The 20,935-nt window shown below is 40.3% G+C and overlaps 4 protein-coding genes across 7 annotated transcripts in view; 2 read left to right on the plus strand and 2 right to left on the minus strand.

Moving 5' to 3' along the window:
* The window catches only part of rbfox2 (RNA binding fox-1 homolog 2), a 29,850-nt gene extending 26,416 nt beyond the window's left edge, over positions 1-3,434 (minus strand). For 2 of the 4 annotated variants that reach the window (XR_012357351.1, XM_073852450.1), the window contains exon 1: positions 1,894-3,434. Coding sequence is in view for 3 of the 4 variants with exons in the window: in XM_073852450.1 (XP_073708551.1) it covers positions 1,894-2,100 (207 nt within the window). In the remaining variant the exon portion in view is untranslated. The remainder of the gene's footprint in view (positions 1-1,893) is intronic. The other 2 variants (XM_073852449.1, XM_073852448.1) reach the window with 2 other exon arrangements.
* Positions 3,435-9,726: 6,292 nt separating this feature from the next.
* LOC141346752 (G-protein coupled receptor 4) lies at positions 9,727-11,028 on the plus strand. The gene has a single exon (XM_073851702.1). It carries the CDS (start codon positions 9,727-9,729, stop codon positions 10,615-10,617), a length of 891 nt encoding a protein of 296 aa, XP_073707803.1. The 3' UTR covers positions 10,618-11,028.
* A 738-nt stretch (positions 11,029-11,766) lies between these two features.
* LOC141347086 (G-protein coupled receptor 4-like) lies at positions 11,767-14,066 on the plus strand. Its single transcript, XM_073852066.1, has one exon. It carries the CDS (start codon positions 12,964-12,966, stop codon positions 13,852-13,854), a length of 891 nt encoding a protein of 296 aa, XP_073708167.1. The 5' UTR covers positions 11,767-12,963; the 3' UTR covers positions 13,855-14,066.
* Positions 14,067-14,169: 103 nt separating this feature from the next.
* LOC141347084 (uncharacterized) lies at positions 14,170-18,245 on the minus strand. Its single transcript, XM_073852065.1, has 2 exons — positions 18,110-18,245; positions 14,170-16,543 (listed from the first exon to the last, which is right to left on the minus strand). The coding sequence occupies exons 1-2, from the start codon at positions 18,181-18,183 to the stop codon at positions 15,610-15,612; spliced, it is 1,008 nt and encodes a 335-aa protein (XP_073708166.1). The 5' UTR covers positions 18,184-18,245; the 3' UTR covers positions 14,170-15,609.
* Positions 18,246-20,935: the final 2,690 nt, after the last annotated feature.

The following is a 20,935-nucleotide window of genomic DNA, read 5'->3' on the forward strand; positions in this document are numbered from 1 at the left end:
CCAAAATAAAGACCAGAGATGATTTTACACCAAAAACACTGACAAACAAACGCAAGATACTAAACCACGATTCCTGCTCTCAGCAGATGCTTCAAAGTCCACATGATCTGGTAGTTGCCAGCTACTTTACATTACAGTAATGTGACGCATGTGGAATCTTGAATAGAGGGCAGGTTTATTAAAGTGCTCCTCCTCTCAGATAATGGACGCCCGATTCATTAAACTGACGTCACACCAGAGCAACACCATTCCAGAGCGGAAGCTAATTCACGCAGACAAACTATTTTTATTTTTTGTATATTAGCTTGCACAGATTGATTGTTTCACCTCAAGACTAGAAATGTGCGCTAACAAAGTAAATAGCATCAGTTTTGATTTCATGTGGACTTTAATTGGAGGCAAACTTTCTTGACTCCATGAGCTGAGGCGCGTGTGCTCCTTCTGTTGTCTATCGCGATAACCATCACCACCACACCCCGATTTTACTGCTCTGCTTGTGGGGTCAAAGTTCAAAGTTGCCATGGCAACATGTGTGCAATCCCATAAGGGTAATTACTGGAGACGTGGGGTAAGTAGGGCACGTTACTGTGAAGTTGAAACAGCGGAGCGGATCCTGAGTGACCCGGCGGCATCACAACACAATCTGAGCATATTCAATAAACACGGCTCAGTGCATGATGTAGAAACGCAAAGGCTTATCTGCAAATCTCCAATCAGTGTGTGTGTATTACCCCAACCCCCCCCATCAGCCCGCGTCAGGATAAATGGGAGATCAGAGACTAATGCCACTCTGAAACAAGTGTAGATCTCTTTAGCACAACAAAAAGCCTCTTTACTGTCAGCGATACAGCAAATCCTCTTCTGATGGCGCGCATGTGTGAGAGAGACCGCGCTGAACTGATGTGATTTTACTATTCCTGACGCTGGTGGAATGAACTGTGGGTCAGAAGGCAATTCAGTGAGTTCCTACACTTTCTGACCAACGATGTTTGGCTTTTCTACAAAAACTGGAACTGGAAATCACTATTCTACAAGGTTTTTCCTGACTAACTCTGCTTCAGCGTTTCACATTTCAGAAACTGTAAATGTGTTTTTAAATGAGCTGGATGATGGAATCAGACTCCTGTGTTTACACACACTTTAAATCGACGTCTCATTCCTTTAATTTCCTCCATCTCCTGCGTTTCATAAATGTGCGTCTCTTGTTACCAAATGGTTTGATTCCTGCAGCCCCCACTCCATTTCTGTCTCTGCTGCAGGCGTGTTTCCAGACTCAGAGCAGGATCAATACCTTTTTTGGGCTACACCAGCGAGCGTCCACACACACACACACACACACAAATAAATCTGCTAGGTCTTAAACCGTCATGGTGCAGTTTAGAGAAACCGTGAGCCATTAGCCTGTGAAAATGAGCCATTAGGGTCCATGCAGCACTTTAGATCACTTACCGGAGAAACAGAACCAACCAACGGAAAGAGAAAGAGAGAGAGAGAGAGAAGGAGAGAGATGGATAAAATGCTGAAATGAGAGATGAGATCACGTCTGTCTACATACTAGAGTGTGAGGAACGGAGCAGAAGTGCTCATGGTGGAGGATGGAAAAGTACCGCAGGATGGAGAGGAGAGATGGCTGCAGGCCTCGGATGAGAGCAGCTCTGGAAAACCAGCTCCATGATTCAGGAGCATTCACTGCAGAGGATCCCCCTCACGGCCTGCGCCTTCAATCACCGATTGGTCAAATTTCACCTTTGTTGCCCCAATCATCAGTGTTTGTTTTCATCTCATATAACGGGCCTCACGATCAGATCTGAGAACTACCGCATCCAGTCTTGCATAAACACAAACGCGTCTGTCTTTCATCACATCGCACAGAATGGTGATTTTAACGCTTACCTGTCCGAGCTCTCCGGTTCCGTCCATCCGCGCTCGCTTGCATTCAGCCACGACCGAATCCCCCGCCGCCGCGGCGCCCTCCGGCTCCGGGTCTCCGCGCTTCATCCCCCGAACCGCCGCCGAACCCGAGTCCAGATCCCTGTCGCGTTCCAGGATCCCGCGACTCGCGGGCAGCATTACAGATGCGACGTCGGTCGACATTAACATTGAAGAGGGCCGCAGATGTGGCGTATGAAGAGCGAACAACGAAGGCGAGATGTTCTGGCAGAGGATCAGCGGCGCTTATGGATCAGAACTGACGCGCATCTGACGCGTTGAAACCCGTTACAGACTGACGCGCGTGTGCCGCATTAAAGGCCTTTGAAGAGCAGCGAATGAATATCTCGGGCCTGGACGCGAACAACAGACTCGAACCGCGAGCAGAAAAAGCGACGAGCTTCGGAACGCTTCGGCGAATCAGAAGATCCCACGGTGTGGAACGGAAAACGGTGGAAAAAACGAACCTAAACGCATGGAGGGCGAACGCGAAGGAAACGCTTAATGCGTCTGAAGGTTTCGGGTCTCAAAACGCTCTTCCACGAAATTCAACGCAAAATCGTCAAGTTCGCCTTTAAAAACAGGCGTCGCGGGAAAACGCGAGAGAAACGCGATGCATCATTCCAGTCCTTCGAACGATTCAAGCGATTTCCTAAAACAAAGGAGTGGCGTGGAGCTGCTGCTTTTCCTTTCTTCTCCCTCTCTTTCTCTCTCTCTCTCTCTCTCTCTCTCTCTCTCTTTCTGCCTCTCGCTCTCTCAATGGATTCTTGCGGCGGAGAGGAAACGCGCGCGCGCGCCCCTCCTCTCCGGTTTCCTCGCGCTCTCGTCGCTTTATTCCTGCTGCAGTTTTTCCTTTCCCCCCGTTTGAGCACGAAGCGGGTTTAGCGTGTTTAACTCGGCCACAAGAACCGAACCCGAGATGACGTCTGGCTAGAAGTATATTTTTCTAATCTCAGCGGTTTCTTCTCTAAAGCCGCAATGCTGCGAGCGGGAGACGTCAACATGTGACGAGCCAATAATGAACGTTCCGTATGAAAAAACGTTTGGAGAAAACACAGACGCTACTTTGTAGCGGAGCGACTGAAATGGCCAATTTGCTCAAAATCCACGCCGATTCGCTCGTTCACATGTGTTGATGTGAGATGAGCAGAGTGCACATGTAATTATTGATTATGTGATTCATATGCGGTACAGTTTGTTCCTGCTGGATTCGCAGTGGAAAATGAAGCCGCCGAACAGCGAGGCGCATTTGTGGCGTTTACGCGACACCTAGTGGCCACATGATGACAGACAGGACACCAACCACAGCCGACACCATACACTCTCACATGTGCTCTGATCGTTCATAGCTTCGTTAGCCAATATTGAAGCGATTTACCTTTCAAATAAAAACATGAACATCTCTATCTGTTTCTTGCGTGCGTCAGCTGTGTATGATGGACTCTTTATTAAATGGTCATTTGATGAAAATGTGTGCTGTTCCTCAACTCTGCCCTACAGATTTTAAAAAGGAGAAAACTGACCGAACTTCACATCTGTAAAAATAAAATGAAACTGGACTTAAACACTCCAGATACTGACTTCATAAACCTATACTGTGAGAAACATTCACAAAGTGGCACAACTAGTATTTAGTTGTAATCATTGTTGGGGAGGTAACTAGTTACATGTAATGGAATGACATAACAGTTACAGACACAGAAAAGGACAATATATATTTATTTGATAACAGTTTGCTTTATTTTTAAAGATTAACTTTTTTTTCCAAGGCATTGTTAGATGCCAGTGTTTCCTGTGGTAGCTATGCAAAGATTTGATTTCAAAAATGGTTTAACTATTAAACTAGATCTTATGATTTAAAGTCTGTATTTAACCTTGGAGTGATCTGAAAGTACAACTAGCTGATATAAAGTCTTTGTAATGGCTGTACTCGAAACTTAAATCTTAATTCAAATTAAGTTTTTTTTTAAGTCTGACAGTAAGCAGTGTTGAGTAGTACTATAGGGTTAACCTTGCCTGCTTTAAATGTTTCAAAATGATTAATGGTTGAAAACATTTGTTAGCAATTTAGAAAAGTATTCAAAAAGTATTCACATGTAATCAGTTATATTACTTAATTAAAGTAATGGAAATAGTTACACTACCTATTACATTTTAATAGGATAACCTGTAATCTGTAACCTATACATTTCTAAAGTACTGTTCCCAACACTAGTGTTGAATCTCACTCAGGCCACATGAATAGATTTCTGGAGTTGGATCTCTTGAACAACTCAAGAAAATAAGTTAATGCATAAGTTACACGTCTTCTTGTCAAAAACTGGTGTGCTTAATTTGTCCTAAAATGTGTTACAAAAGATATAAGTTTTCTATGGTAATTTCTAATTGTCTTTGAGTTTAAATGAACAATCTGACGCGTTAGTTGGAACTTCATCATTTGCACACTGCAGACACATTGAACTGAACAGAGTAATATTGATAATAAAAGTTAATATTGTGTGACAAACTACTAGCTGTGGTTTACTGTCACCCACTGAATGCTGATATTGTGCTTCTAACAAAATGTGACCCTGGAGCACAAAACCAGTCTTAAGAAGCACAAGTACAAATAGCAATAGCCAAAAACACTTTTGCTTGGGTCAAAAATTATCAGTTTTTTAAGCCAAAAATCATTAGGATATTAACATCATGCTCCATGAAGATATTTTGTAAGTTTCCTACCGTAAATATATCAAAACCTAAAATTTGATTGGTAATATCATGCATTTAGACAACTTTGAAGGTGATTTTCTCAATATTTCAATTTTTTTCCACCCTCAGATTCCAGTTTTTTAAATAGTTCTAATTCAGCTAAATATTGTCCTATCCTAACAAACCACATGTCAATGGAAATCTTATTCTATAAATGTAAAATCTGTGTATAAATCTTAATTTCAAAAAATGGACCCATGTGTCTGGTTTTGTAGTCCAGGGTCACAAGTGTCTCAAAACTTACAAAACAAACTCAGGTGCTAGTGATGCTCAGCTAAACGAATGCATTGTTATGTAAAAAAGTACATTCACTCACTTTGGATAAAAGTTCTGGTAAAAATCAATAAATCTAAACCCGTGTTGTATAACGGTCATGTTGGTCACTGAGTAAGAAGGAAAACCTTTAACAAGAAATCTACTAAAATCCCATAAATTAAAATGTTGTGCATGTTTCTGTGCTTGGGCTTAAATTGTGTCAAAAAGACACCATGAATGAAGCACATTTTTTATAAAATGCAATTAAACCCACAAACACAGCATTTGAATGAAACTCACTGTTGTCCTGAACAGATTTACATGTGGACGGAACACTCAACATTTACAGCACAGACTAAAAAACACAAACTGATATTCGATCCTACAGTGAACTATGAAACATACATCAAATAAATGTCTGTGTGTGTGAAATGAGGATATACAGGTGAACAGATCAGTGTCTGTATAAAACGAAAGGATTCAAACTGAATTTGAGGTCTGGAGAGACTACTATTTCAACTGGCATGAAACTGGCATGTTTTGGTACACAGTGTCCTGAAGTATTCATCACTCTCTAGTGTAGTTATGACAGTCTCGGGCTCTTACAGTATACCTGTATGCTTCCTCGCAGCTCGTCTGTGGCAGAGAGCCAGAAATATGTATTTGCAAGATGTTACAGTAGATTTACTCATTTGTTCCTTGCATCAGCTGTTTACGTGAAGCTCCGCTCGCAGCCTGCGGTTACATCACGAAACTTTGATTGTGAAACTTTGTCTATTCTTCAGCCAATAAAAGACATGTTCTATTTGTTGATCCAAAAGAACTGCAACAATTGGTCATGTCCAAACGTCCCACCTCTGCGTCCCGCGGGAGACACGCTAAACTAAGGACACGTCTAAGTTTGGCTGATGGTCAGACAGACTATTGCTGAGATCGAAGCAGGAGTGAGCAGTGGGTGAGTTGTCTGTGAAATATTAGTAACTGGTCAGATTGGTCTTCATTTAAAGGGCTCATGATATGTCTTCATTGTTTTAATAGGTTCGCTGAGTTTTTGCACAAAGAATGGTCATATATTTGCAAAGACTATGATTTTCAATCCTCATCCTCTGACAGAAACATTCAGTCTTAGTGCTGCATCTCCTGTGAGGTGTGTCAGCAGCCGCTGTTGTGATTGGCTCTCATCTCTGTGAGTAACGGAATGAGTTCAGTGACGCAGACTGAGCGCAGTAGTGGAGCAGCTGTTATTAATGCACTCTATGCATGATCAAGTCTAGTCATTTTTTAAGGAAGTGTCCTACAAGTGGGCAAATATATAATATGCTAAATGTCAGGTACAAAAAAAATCAGAAAAAAGGTACAAATCTGCCTTTTCAAATGGTACACCTTTGGACCTTTTAGGCACCGCAGGTGAATAGGGTAAAGAAAAAACTAACTAATAGTTATCACCTTACTTACCTAGCTGATTGATTATTTTGATAATTGCAAAATAAAATTGTATTACAAGTTTTCTAAAATGTTAGGTTTAAATATACAAATGAGCCATTATTTAATGAAATATGTGCAAATTTGCATACAGTTCTAGAACAAAAATCTAAAGACTGGATGAGATTCAGTTTAATATTTTTGACATATTGAACTCAAATGTTTTTACAGAGGGGATCTCATTTTGTCAATGTTGTATATGATAAAGCAAATAATATCTGAACAAATGCCTCTGTGAATCCCTCTTCGGAATATAGACAGGAATACAAATGTGAAGTGTGGTAAAGTGCTACTGAAGTGGAGATTTATGGCCCAGTGTAGGAGAAAAAAATATTGTAATTGAAATCTATTGACACAAATAGATAAAGTGATATAAAAGAAACACTTAACCGTGTCCTTGGATGTTTTCTTTCTACTAGTCTAAAAAAACACTTAATGAAAAAACAAAAAGCCCAAAATCTCTAATTTGACAGATGCACCCTCAAGAAGCTAATATGAACCTTTAGGAGACAGATATTGAACTTGAGGTAGAAAGGTGTACTTTTTGAAAAAGTAGCGTTCCAGTGACAGCTTTTGTAACTTTCTTTCTGAAAGTGTATACTTTATTGAAATATAATACAATTAGTTGTTATTAGAAATAAGACTGAAGAGTTTGTGACTACTACAGTTTCTAAAGTAGCACTGAATTTGAGCAGAAATACATTCTATTCATACATCTATTCATTCCTACGGGAGCTGAACTGCTCATGCGGGTAATTGTGGAAATGACAGTGGAAGAGAAAGTCACGAGTGTCTAAAAGTGGAGAAATGTTCAATGTTATGCAAATAAGGACCAAAAAATGTAGGTAAAAGAGAAGTTACCGAATGACTGCCTGTCATAAGCATTAAAACTCTTAAAACGCCATTTATGCTGAAGTATCTTTAATGCATATATCGTATTGTTCGACTTCAGATGTTGTTTGAATAGCCTACTAATAACAAAAGTGTATTAAACTGATGCTGTATCTTTACCTTGGGCATCTCAAAACAAAGCCTGGATCTTTCCAGCTGTAATTATGTTTATATAAGATGATTATGCAGATTATATAGATATAGATGTGCAGTCAAAGCATTATGGAATTGCTTATAGTTTGCAATGTGCTGCATCTTTCAACAGTTATTAGCGAATCCTGTAATACATTTACAAAATACATCAGATGCTCTGGAAAAACACATAACCCAAGTTTAAATTTGAATGAACCACACTAGTTTCTGACTTTGAAGACAATGCTAGCTGTCCGTCAAAGAACGTTTACAAAAGTGGCTTTCCTCATCCAATCTGTATTAACCAACTGCATATAAAACTTTGTTTAGCTGTATATAAATATCTGTTGGATGGTGACAACTGTATCTTGACGAGCCATAATTAACTAGTCAGAATGATTGATAAATGCAATTATAATTGAACAAGAAATCTGATTCGAGAGACATAATTAAGTGAGTACATTTGTCTAGTCAAAGCTGCATTCCTATATCTCTGGCGCCATAGATATCAACTGAAGACAGTAGAGCTATTTCTGACTGAATGGACTCTTATTTTCAGATGTGTGAATTGTACCTGCTCGTAGTCGACTCTGTTGTTGTGATGTGAAATAGTCATTACTCAGCTCCTGATGCTACAGCCAACGGCTAACACTGCTGCACTGAGAGCCCTACTGTAGGAATACACATCAAACACGTGCAATATTACCGCAAATACACGTGTGAAGGACAGCTTTAATGATTCCGATTTAAAACGTCAGATAAAAAACGTGCTTATTAATAGCGATTACAAATCGCTGAAAGTGAAGGTTCTTGGAATTAGTATAATGAAGTCCTATTAGCACATTATGCTGTATATGGAGTGTTATTCTGCGCCAGAGACGGTTAAACTCATGGCATTAACAGCCCACAAGATGGAAGTGTTGCACTACAGCAGATCACTGATGTGGATCCCTGCTGAATAAAAACCCCGATAGAAACCATCACAGAAATTCACAAACTGTCAACTTTTAACCATTAAACATATCAAAACGGCCTCTTGTAATGTGTTTTGGGACATATTGCATTAGGATTTAGTGATTTTAACAAGCCACCAATAGAAAGCAACCAATTACCAGTAGAGGGCAATAGGCCAATGCAATTCCCATTATAACCAGTAAAACCATTACCAATTCTGTGGTGGTTTCTATTTGTTTGTGTTTTTTCAGCAGGGATGTTCTGCTCCAGTGTTTGAAACACTTCACCAACAATCCCAATGTTACACATGAGACTAGTGCAAGATGTAATCGTCATTATCTTTCTAGTTAATGTAGGCTCCTGCTGTTTTTATGTGTGTTTGTTTGGAAAATGAAGCTGACGCAATATACGCCAATACTCAACATTCTTACTGATATAGTCTAAAAAGCAGTCCTGGCCAATCCTGTTCCTGAAGATCTACCTCCATGCAGAGTTCAGTTCCAGCTCTGTTCACACCTGCTTCAGTTGTGTTTGATGAGGGTTGGAGCTGCAGGGAGGTGGATCTTCAGGAAGAGTATTGGGCAGTGCTTGTGTCCTCATATCTGATGTCTCTGCATACCGTACATCATTTTGACATGGTGTTTTTTGATGAATGTAGCTAATGCCTGCTGGAAAACTTGAGAATGTTGCAATGGAATACAAACACAAATAAAAAGAACTGCAAACACGTATGCGATGTACATGACACAGATGGTTTAATAGTGGTTTGGGTGTTTCATCATATCTAAGGTGATGACAAGTATTTGTTTAATTTTATCCATATTATAATTTATCTGCAACTAATCATTATGCAAAAAAAAAAAAAAGAAAATTAAAGACTTATGACTGACAGATCAATATACTTCTTTTCTCTCCAAGACAATAGAAAGAACTGTTGAGTTAATGATTTAAATGAACTGAAATTCAGATTGTGTTAATTCCATTTAAGCTGATGTATGGTGACTGTGTAACTGTGCAACCAAACACTCTGTTACAGATGCAATTTCATGACGTAGTAGCTGCTTCTGCTACTCACTCAAAAGCATGTACTTTTTTCCTCACAAAAGAGTACATAATTTTAGGGCTGGGGATCCTCAACTTACACTATGCCTTTAGAGGATGACCTCTTATATGTCAAAGGACTCAAGAAATTTGTTTTCCTCATTTCATGCATGATCCCTTTAACTTGATTTCATTTTCATGAGACAAACTCTTGAAATCATAGTTTGTTATGGTTAGTGAAAGGTTATTATAACTGACGTCACATTCTTGTTCACAGCTGATTTCATCATCATGTCAAACACCTCGGCTCTGAGCCTGAACTCCAGCGTCTCTGGGTGGCGTCGTCCGCTGTGGTACCAGTATGAAGTGTGTGCGGATGCTCCTCATTGGTTCATCTTCTACTTTGGTGTCAAAGTGTTGAACCTGGTTGCAGGCGTTCCCCTGAATGCTCTCGTGTTGTGGCAGATTCTGAGGAAGAAGAGCGAAGGCTCGACATCAGACGTCTTCATTTTCAACCTCTCCATCCTGGACGCTTATTTCGGCCTCATGACGCCAGTCGACATGGTCAACCGGCTGTACTTCAACAGTCCGTCCATCTGGTACTCCCAGCGATTCGCTTACGGGCTGAAAGACGTGACTCCGCTATTCCTCACCTGTATTTGTCTGGACCGCTACATCGCCGTGGTCCATCCCATCATATTCACCGGGATCCGAGACAATAGCATCCGAATCGGTGTCTCTGTAGTAGTGTGGGGACTCATCCTGGCCTACTCGCTGACCAAATGCATCTTAGGCATCATGAGCGTCAGCGAGGTCTTCAGCGGCGTCATCCTCTCTGCCTTCTTCATCATGGTGTTCTGCAATCTCTCCATCATCTGGGTTCTCAGGAAGAGCGTCGCAGGAAAAGAAACCATGAACCCGGTGAAGAAGAAGGCCTTTAAAATGGTGCTTACCGTCCTGGCCATCATCGTGGGGAACTATCTGCCTCCCGTGGCTCTGATGCCATTTGCTTCCACCTTCTCATTCATGACGCTGCACTGTAAGGTTCTTCTCAGCGTGTTCTCCATCATGGACCTGAGCTGCACCATCGAGCCTTTGCTCTACATCTCTAAGATGGATCGGTCTGCATTCTGTCGTTGCCTGCAGAGTCCCTCCAAGAAACCCATTACTGTGAGCGTCTGAAGTGAAGTGAAGAACCGACTGATTTAATGCACATGAGACTCTTGGGTTGTCAGTGTCTCTGTCTAATCCAGTGGCTCTCAATTGGCGTGCCTCAGGTGTGTTGTGATTGGTCACTAAAAAAGGGAACAACACAATGTTAACTGGAAAATGTAAACAAGCATTACAGCAAAATAGAATCATCAAATTAATAAAGAGAAAACACCTATTCTTTCTTATGTCCATCGAACTCTACAGTATTTTGGGACAAATTCATCCTACCACAATAAGATTTATCTTTACTAGGGTAAAGTCAAATTGAACTTATCAATCAACTTTGACAGGGTTTGTGATGCTTTCATCCTCAAATTATGAACAACTACAGTCCAAAAACAACAACAAAATATTCACTATTTGCTGCATGGAAACACTTCTATGTTCAGGGTCTACTTATTACGATATTCAAAGTTTAATATGTACATTTTAGTATAATGTTGTGTGAAGCAAGATTAGAGTTCTGCTATTATTTGAAATGCTGATTTGAGCAAAACCAGTTGAGAAGCACTGATATAACAATGCGCTCATCATTAGCGTGTTGACTTTATGAAAGTGTGCCGGTTGTTGTGTTTTCTGTGTCGTGTTTCCCCAGACGTCTCCTGTTTGCCTCTTTCTCAGCTGCTCATTCATTACATTTCACTCCTCGAGACTCTTCTGATTGATATTCAGATTTTGAGAAGATCCAGTTACAGCGAACAGAGTCCAACTTCACTTTCTGCTCCTCACTATTGTGTTTCTGTCAGATAACCTGATTATTTTATTTCTTACAGATTAGATACCAGTTTTCCAGATGCATAATTAAGAACTTTAACGAGTCACTAATTAAGAAGTTAATTAAAATACCTGGGGATTAATTAAGAATGGACCAAAGTGACGCAGATGGTACGAGCTTGTAATTGTGTAACTAGACGATGCTACGAGATTAATTAACATGAAAAACATTTACAGTAGAGCTGGTGTTGTCACTGATCTCAGACTGACAGAGATGGTTTAATAACCTGAAGAAAAAAGACAAGAAATATGAATATTTGCTGTATTTTTGATGCATAAAGAAATTTCAAAAATGATATACTTGTCTGTGTTCCTTATTCTTTCATTCTGAACTACACGTGTAAAAATTCTGAAATACCAAACAGAAGAGACATTCATCTTTAGTGGAAATTGTAAAGCACACAAGATTGACTTGCCATATACAGCTCTATAAATGACTATGACAATATGAAAAACACTGAAACATTCTTAAAACTCCGCAGCTTTACATGACATAAACACATGAGATAAACTAAAGAAATGTGTGCAGCTTCAGAGACAAAGATCTGTTCAATCCCAAACTCCACTGATGCTGTTTGTTTAGAAAATGAACATGAAAGTAAATTTCCAAATGCAAAAATGTTGCATAACATAGGTTTGTCATCAGGAGAAGAAACCAGTGAGAGGCTTACTAAACTTCCATCCATTAAATGAACTTGAAATGCACATAAACAGTGATACAGCACCTGATGAAACTTACTGTTGTCCTGTATAGGTTTACCTGTGGACTGAAACGTTCAACATTTACACCAGAGACTGAAAAAGACAAATATATTAAACGTGCATCAAATATATCTATGTGTGTGGGACACTGGATCATTAGCGTCGTCTGTATAAAAACACTGAAGATTCGAACAAAACTTGATTTCAAAATCAATTGAAATGAAACCGTGTTTTGGTGCATAGTGTACACTGAAGTATTTATCGCTCTGTTGAGTGGTTATAAGAGCTCTTATATGATTTCTCACCGCTCGTCTGTGGCAGAGAGCCAGAAATATGTATTTGCAAGATGTTACAGTAGATTTACTCATTTGTTCCTTGCATCACCTGTTTACGTGAAGCTATCACGAAACTTTGATCGTCCCCTTTCATCGAACGATAGAGACTTTATCGCGAACTTTTCCGCCAGAGCCTCCTCTTCATCCAATCGCAGACAAGATATTCTTGTTGACCCGAAAGAACCGTGACAATTGGTTGCGCCCAAAACGTCCCTCCTCTGTCTCCCGCGGGAAGAGCTTTTCTTGAAGCGCCCCGAGAGAGACACTAAACTGACGAAACATCTAACTCGGGTGATGGTCAGAGAAACGTCGGCGGAGAGCGACAATCGTATGGGACACAGCAGAACGCCTCCGAATTAAACAAACGGTGGGTGAGAAATCTGTTTGCGATCATTTAACTTGATAAGCAAACTCTTCAAATCGTTTCTGTCTTAGACTCAGTTGATCTCAGTCGCTCGTCATTATAACCGACATCACGCTCTCATTCACAGCTCACTTCATCATCATGTCAAACACTTCAGCTTTGAACCTGAACTCCAGCGTCTCCGGATGGCACCGTCTACCGTGGTACCAGTTCGAGGCGTGTGTGGTGGCTCCTCACTGGTTTCTTTTGTACTATGGTGTCAAAGTGTTGAACCTGGTGGCAGGCGTTCCCCTGAATGCTCTCGTGTTGTGGCAGATTCTGAGGAAGAAGAACGAAAGCTCAACATCTGACGTCTTCATTTTCAACCTCTCCATCCTGGACGCTTATTTCGGCCTCATGACGCCTGTTGATCTTTCCAACCGGCTGTATTTCAACGATGACTCCGTTTGGTACTCTGTGCGATTCGCCTACGGGCTGAAAGACGTGACTCCGCTATTCCTCACCTGTATTTGTCTGGACCGCTACATCGCCGTGGTCCATCCCATCATATTCACCGGGATCCGTGACACCAGCATCCGAATCGGTGTCTCTGTAGTAGTGTGGGGACTCATCCTGGCCTACTCGCTGACCAAAACCTTCTTGGGCGTCATGAGCGTCAACGAGGTCTTCAGCGGCGTCATCCTCTCTGCCTTCTTCATCATGGTGTTCTGCAATCTCTCCATCATCTGGGTTCTCAGGAAGAGCGTCGCAGGAAAAGAAACCATGAACCCGGTGAAGAAGAAGGCCTTTAAAATGGTGCTTACCGTCCTGGCCATCATCGTGGGGAACTATCTGCCTCCCGTGGCTCTGATGCCGTTTGCTTCCACCTACTCTTTCGTGACGTTCCGCTGTAAGATCAGCCTCAGCGTGTTCTCCATCATGGACCTGAGCTGCACCATCGAGCCTTTGCTCTACATCTCTAAGATGGAGCGCTCCGCATTCTGTAATTGCCTCCCAAGTACCTCCAAAAAACCCATTACTGTGAGCGTCTAAAATACTTACTGTGTCTCTGTCCAATCCAGGGATCTCCTGGAGAGTTACTGTCCAGCAGACTTTAGTTCTAACCCTGATCCAACATTGATTGAGGTTGGAGCTGAAATCCGCAGGATGCTAGCTCTCCAAGAGCAGGGTTGGAGAACCTTGATCTAATCCAGTGGATCCCAACTGGTGGTTTGTGACCCAAACATGGGCCTCAGGTCTGTTGTGATGGGGCACCGACAGCATGAAAAACACTGTCAAACAATGCGATAAAACCATAACCATAACCATAAATAATCATAACAGCAGGAAGGGCAGGAATGTCAAAGATTGTGTGTCCATCAAACTCCACATTATTACTTTGAGACAAGTTTATCTGTTACAATGTAAAAGTCAAAATTCAACAGATAAATCATCATGGACAGGTTGTGTGACACATCATCTTCAAACACAAATGAAACTACAATAAAGTCATAGAAAATACAACCCAGACAACATTAAACACATACATACATATTCTCTTTCAGTCAGGATGAAGATGGTTTGAGCTAGTCACTGTGTAGAGAATGAAACCATTTGTCAACCAAGACTGAACATTTTCCTATGAAGTTCATGTTAATAATTCTGTTTCTCACAGGGCCTGTTCAGGGTCTACACCAGTGGTGCCCAAACTCTGTCGTGGAGGTGCTGGTGTCTTGCAGAGTTTAGCTTTAACTTGCCTCAACACATCTGCCTAGTAAGAGCTTGATTAGCTGGTTCAGGTGTGTTTAATTGGGGTTGGAGCTAAACTTTGCAGGACAGCAGCCCTTCAAGACGGAGTTTGGGCACCTCTAGTCTTCACACTTTAGTATTTCAATGTTCACTTCTGTTACTATTTCAAATCCCTGCATTGCATTGATGTAAAATCATGACTCAGATTTTTCAAAACCAGTTGACAAGCACTAATTTTGCGGCACGTTCATCATTAGCGTGTTGACTTTATGAAAGTGTGCCGGTTGTTGTGTTTTCTGTGTCGTGTTTCCCCAGACGTCTCCTGTTTGCCTCTTTCTCAGCTGCTCATTCATTACATTTCACTCCTCGAGACTCTTCTGATTGATATTCAGACTGTGGGAAGATCATATTTTAACTTCACTTTCTGCTCCTCACTATTGTGTTTCTGTCAGATAACCTGATTCTTTTATTTCTCACAGATACCAGTTTTCCAGATGCATAATTAAGAACATTAACGTGTCACTAATTAAGATGTTAATTAAAATACCTGGGGATTAATTAAGAATGGACCAAAGTGACGCAGATGGTACGAGCTTGTAATTGTGTAACTAGACGATGCTACGAGATTAATTAACATGAAAAACATTTACAGTAGAGCTGGTGTTGTCACTGATCTCAGACTGACAGAGATGTTTAGGACATGAAATATGAATATTAGCTAGATGTGTGATTCATAAAAGGAACTCTAAAAAAAAAATACATGTCTGTGTTCACTTATTCTTCTATTCTGAACTGTAGCGACCATATGTGTGTATAAACACTCTGAAATATCACATTTTAGAGATTTATCTTCATTGGAACAGTATAAGTGTAAAGCACTCAGGTTGGACATAACATACGGTAAACAAGTCATTAAAGACAAAATCATTAACCCAACAGTTTCAGAGCCCATCAATACTGCCTCAGGAACAAGATCTCCTTAAAATCAATCATTTTCACAATTGTGAATACAGTCATTTCTGCCATCATTATAAACATTTCAGATTAAACTGAAGGTGATTAGCGCTGAGTAATTCTGGCACTGATCTCTTGGAGACTCTCTCCGCTGGCTGGCGGACCGTTGACGGACGTCACGTAACCCGGATATCGGTCAAAGAACTCCAGTGCCGGACAGGTGAGGTTCATCTCTGCTTCGTCAGGTGAAGAGACGAGCGGGATCAGCTTAGCATGAGCGTAATCAATTTCAAAGCCCTCAAAGATAAGCCCCACCCCCCAGGCATCAAGCCCCGCCTCCAGAAGGCCGGACACCTTTCGGGTCGCCAGCGCCAGGCGTCGGTAGTCGCCCTCCTCCAGCCGGAATATGTCACTGGACAGGGGCTTCCGCGGAACCAGGACGGTGAGTCCGGGAGTGTTGGGAAACGGCGTGAGGAACGCCACATGGCCGTCGTCCTCCCAAACTCTCCACTGCTTCTCTTCTCCGCGTACGATGCGTGGGAACAGTCCGGGATCGGACGGATCGCCCAGGAAGGTGTAGCTGGCCGGTGCGTTTGGGTCGGGCAGCCGAGCCCGTATGCGGCTCCTGATGGCTTCTAGATCGGTGTCCGTCCAGCGCGGCCCGCTCTTGGAACTGATGTATCCGGGATCGTACGGCTGGAAGTCTTCCTCTGCGGCGAGGTGAGGTTTCCAGTCTGACTCCAGGCCGTGGAGGGGCACCACATGGAGCTCCGCACCGACCCGTTTCTGTGGCGTATGGACCAAGGCGCAGCGCCGAACCGCCAGACTCTCGCAAAGCAAGTGTGCAACTGTTCTTGCACCCAGAAGCAGATGCAGAAATGCATGCTCAGGTAAGTGGAAGAGGCTGGTGCTGCTGAAGCTCTTATGGGTGACGACGGCGACCCCTGGAGTCCACGGGGAGGAGTGCAGATACGCCGACAGATCAGACGTCTCCCAGATCACACTCCTGTTTGTGAGCCCAGACGCCGATGATGACATTCTGGGAATGAAAGAAAGGAGGAGGAGGAGGATTTTAAAGAAATAGCTCCTCAAAAAAACAATTTCTGTCACCTTTTACTGTTGAAAAAACTGCTGGAAGTAGTTTTTGAAAATAAGAACTGAACCCTTTATTAAACCCATTTATAAACACTTGAAATGTGCTCTTTTTCCATAAAATAAAAACTTTTGGTTGAACTATTCCTTAATTACAAATACACTACCAGTCAAAAGGTTTTTGAACAATAAGACTTTTAAATGTTTTTTTAAGGTCTCTTCTGTTCATCAAGCCTGCATTTATTTAATCCGAAGTACAGAAAAAACAGAAACTTTTGAAATATTTTTACTATTTAAAATAACTTTTATATTTGAATACATTTTAAAATGTAATTTATTCTTGTGACTTCCAGAAATCATTGTAATATTCTGATTTGCTGCTCAAAAAACATTATTAATTATTATTATGTTAAAAACAGCTGAGTAGATTTTTTTAGGATTCACAGATGAATAGAAAGTTTAGAACAGCAATGATCTGGAATAGACATCTTTTGTAACATTATAACGGTCGTTATCTTCACTTGCTATCCTTGCTAAATTAAAGTATTAATTTCTATAATAAAAAAAAGACAAGAAATCCTGACTCCAAGCTTTTGTATGGTAGTGTATAATGCTACAAAAGCTTTTTTATTTCAGATGAATCATAATCTTTGGATGTTTCTATTCATTTAAGAATCCTGAACAATTGAACTGTTTTAAAAATATTGATAATAATTATAAAAAAAACTGTTTCTTGAGCAGCGAATCAGTACATTAGAATGATTTCTGAAGGGTCATGTGACGCTGAAGACTGGAGTAATGATGCTGAAAATTCAGCTTTGATCACAGAAATAAATTACAGTTTAACAGATATTCACACAGAAAATGGTTAGTTTAAATAGTAAAAATATTTCAAAATGTTATGTTTTTGCTAAACTTTGGATCAAATAAATGCAGGCTTGGTGAACAGAAGAGACTTTAAAAAACATTTAAAATCTTACAGTTCAAAATCTTTTGACTGGTACTGTACACTAATATTCATGTTTTTTCTTTTTTAAAGAAGTTTCTTCCGCTCACAAAGGCAGCATTTATTGGATTAAAAATACAGTAAAAACAGTGAAATATTATTACAATGTAAAATAGGTGTTTTGTATGTGAATGTCTGTTAAAATGTAATTTATTGCTGTGATTAAAGCTGCATTTGCATGAATATGATTTGCTGCTCAACAAACATTTATGATTATTATTCATGTTGAATAAACTGTAAAACTTGTGATACTTCAAATTTCTTACATTTTGGATTCAGATTTTTTTTTTAAATTAATACTTTTACTCAGTACGAGTGCATTTCATTGATCAAACGTGACAATAAAAGCATTTATAATGCTACAAAAGATTTCTATTTCAAAGAAATGCTGTTCTTTTAAACTTTATATTCATCTGTGAATCCTGAAAAATAAAATGTACTTTTCATCATCATAACATGGCGTTCTAAACACGAATAGAGTATTAACTGTGTCTAGTATTTCTGTACCTTCCTAAAACACCTCCAAGTAAGAGCGAACACAGCGCTCCACCGCTCAGAATCCAGCGCGGACTGATGCTCATTCGACTAAAGAGGCTTCATAGAATCATAAAGTCAAAGCTCGAGCTGCTCAAACTCTCTGCACTTCCGCAGGACAGACTCTGTTTTCTTCTACATCAGCATCAGGTCTGATGAAGCCTGAGGCGCCGCGTGCTGGCCGGAAGCGGAACTGCATTGTGAGTTTCAACTCGTGCAGCAGATGGCGCCAAAACCTCAGCGAGTAGCGCTCAGATCTTCATTTGCGACAATCCAGAGCCTCTTCCTCATGTTTGAATGAGAACATCTGTGTTGTACAAAAAACCCGTAATAAAGTGAGTAAATGAAGCAGGTGTGTATTAGATCTACTGATGTAAACCTAAGCAGTGTTGTTTAACAGAAGCGTGAGTTAAAACTGACAGAAAAACTGAACTTTGTCGAGACAGACTGGTTTAAGTTGGTTTAAGAAAGCCGCACCAGAACCTTTAAAAAGATTAGGAAGTTTAAAAGCAAGTTGCTAGTATGTTTCTGGCATGTTTCTAGCATGACTAGCAAGTTGCTAACATGTTTCTAGCATGAGCAAGTTGCTAGCATATTCTAACATAATTAGCAAGTTACTATCATGTTTCTAGCTTGAGCAAGTTTGCTAACATGTTGCTAGCATGAGCAAGTTGCTAGCATGTGTGTAGCATGATTAGCTAGTTGCTAGTATATTCTAACATAATTAGCAAGTTACTATCATGTTTCTAGCATGATTAGCAAGTTGTTAACACGTTTCTAGCATGAGCAAGTTGCTAACATGTTGCTAGCATGAGCAAGTTGCTAACATGTTGCTAGCATGTTTCTTGCATGATTAGCAAGTTGCTAACATGTTTCTAGCATGATTAGCAAGTTGCTAACATGTTTCTAGCATGATTAGCAAGTTGCTAACACATTTCTAGCATGAGCAAGTTTGCTAACATGTTGCTAGCATGTTTCTTGCATGATTAGCAAGTTGCTAACATGTTTCTAGCATGAGCAAGTTTGCTAACATGTTGCTAGCATGTTTCTTGCATGATTAGCAAGTTGCTAACACGTTTCTAGCATGAGCAAGTTTGCTAACATGTTGCTAGCATGTTTCTTGCATGATTAGCAAGTTGCTAACATGTTTCTAGCATGATTAGCAAGTTGCTAACACGTTTCTAGCATGAGCAAGTTGCTAACATGTGTGTAGCATGTTTCTTGCATGATTAGCAAGTTGCTAACATGTTTCTAGCATGAGCAAGTTGCTAGCATGTGTGTAGCATTATTAGCTAGTTGCTAACGTATTCTAGCATGATTAGCTAGTTCCTTACCTGTTTTTAACATAATTAGCAAGTTACTAGCATGTTTCTAGCATGATTACCATGTTGTAGCATGATTAATATGTCACTAGCATGACTTGGAAGTTGTTAACATGTTATTAGCATGATAAGCAAATTGTTAGCATGTTGTTAACATGATTAGCATGTTGCTAGCATGTTTCTTGCACGAGTAACAAGTTGCTAACATGTTTCTAGCATGAGCAAGTTGGTAGCATGTGTGTAGCAGCATGATTAGCTAGTTGCTAGCATATTCTAGCATGATTAGATAATTGTTTACCTGTTTTTAACATAATTAGCAAGTTACTAGCATGTTTCTAGCATGATTAGCAAGTTGCTAACACATTTCTAGCATGAGCAAGTTTGCTAACATGTTGCTAGCATGTTTCTTGCATGATTAGCAAGTTGCTAACATGTTTCTAGCATGAGCAAGTTTGCTAACATGTTGCTAGCATGTTTCTTGCATGATTAGCAAGTTGCTAACACGTTTCTAGCATGAGCAAGTTTGCTAACATGTTGCTAGCATGTTTCTTGCATGATTAGCAAGTTGCTAACATGTTTCTAGCATGATTAGCAAGTTGCTAACACGTTTCTAGCATGAGCAAGTTGCTAACATGTGTGTAGCATGTTTCTTGCATGATTAGCAAGTTGCTAACATGTTTCTAGCATGAGCAAGTTGCTAGCATGTGTGTAGCATTATTAGCTAGTTGCTAACGTATTCTAGCATGATTAGCTAGTTCCTTACCTGTTTTTAACATAATTAGCAAGTTACTAGCATGTTTCTAGCATGATTACCATGTTGTAGCATGATTAATATGTCACTAGCATGACTTGGAAGTTGTTAACATGTTATTAGCATGATAAGCAAATTGTTAGCATGTTGTTAACATGATTAGCATGTTGCTAGCATGTTTCTTGCACGAGTAACAAGTTGCTAACATGTTTCTAGCATGAGCAAGTTGGTAGCATGTGTGTAGCAGCATGATTAGCTAGTTGCTAGCATATTCTAGCATGATTAGATAATTGTTTACCTGTTTTTAACATAATTAGCAAGTTACTAGCATGTTTCTAGCATGATTAGTAAGTTACTGGCATGTTGTTAACATGTTATTAGCATGATTCTAACACGATTAGCATATCGTTAGCATGATTTAGATGAGTTTGATTGTATTATGAATCTAGTTGATAGAAGGTGAGTTTGATTGAGTCTGAAGGGATTGTGGGATTGTTCTCAGTGTGAGTTTGAATAGTGTTGATCATTTGAACATTCCCTCAGTGTAAGTCTATGGGATCTTTCTCCCAGGTTTAATCCTCATTTTTAGGAAAAGTGTCAGTCGGATCAGTTAGAAAAGATCCAGCAGCTGGAGTCAGATCAGTCTGGAGATCTGGCCTGAGTTTGGAGTTTGGAGAGTTAAAGCTCGAGGAGGAGCAGCAGTCAGAAATATTAGTCTCAGAAGAA

Source organism: Garra rufa, chromosome 12 (assembly GCF_049309525.1).
Source record: "Garra rufa chromosome 12, GarRuf1.0, whole genome shotgun sequence".
NCBI classification, from domain to species: domain Eukaryota; kingdom Metazoa; phylum Chordata; class Actinopteri; order Cypriniformes; family Cyprinidae; genus Garra; species Garra rufa.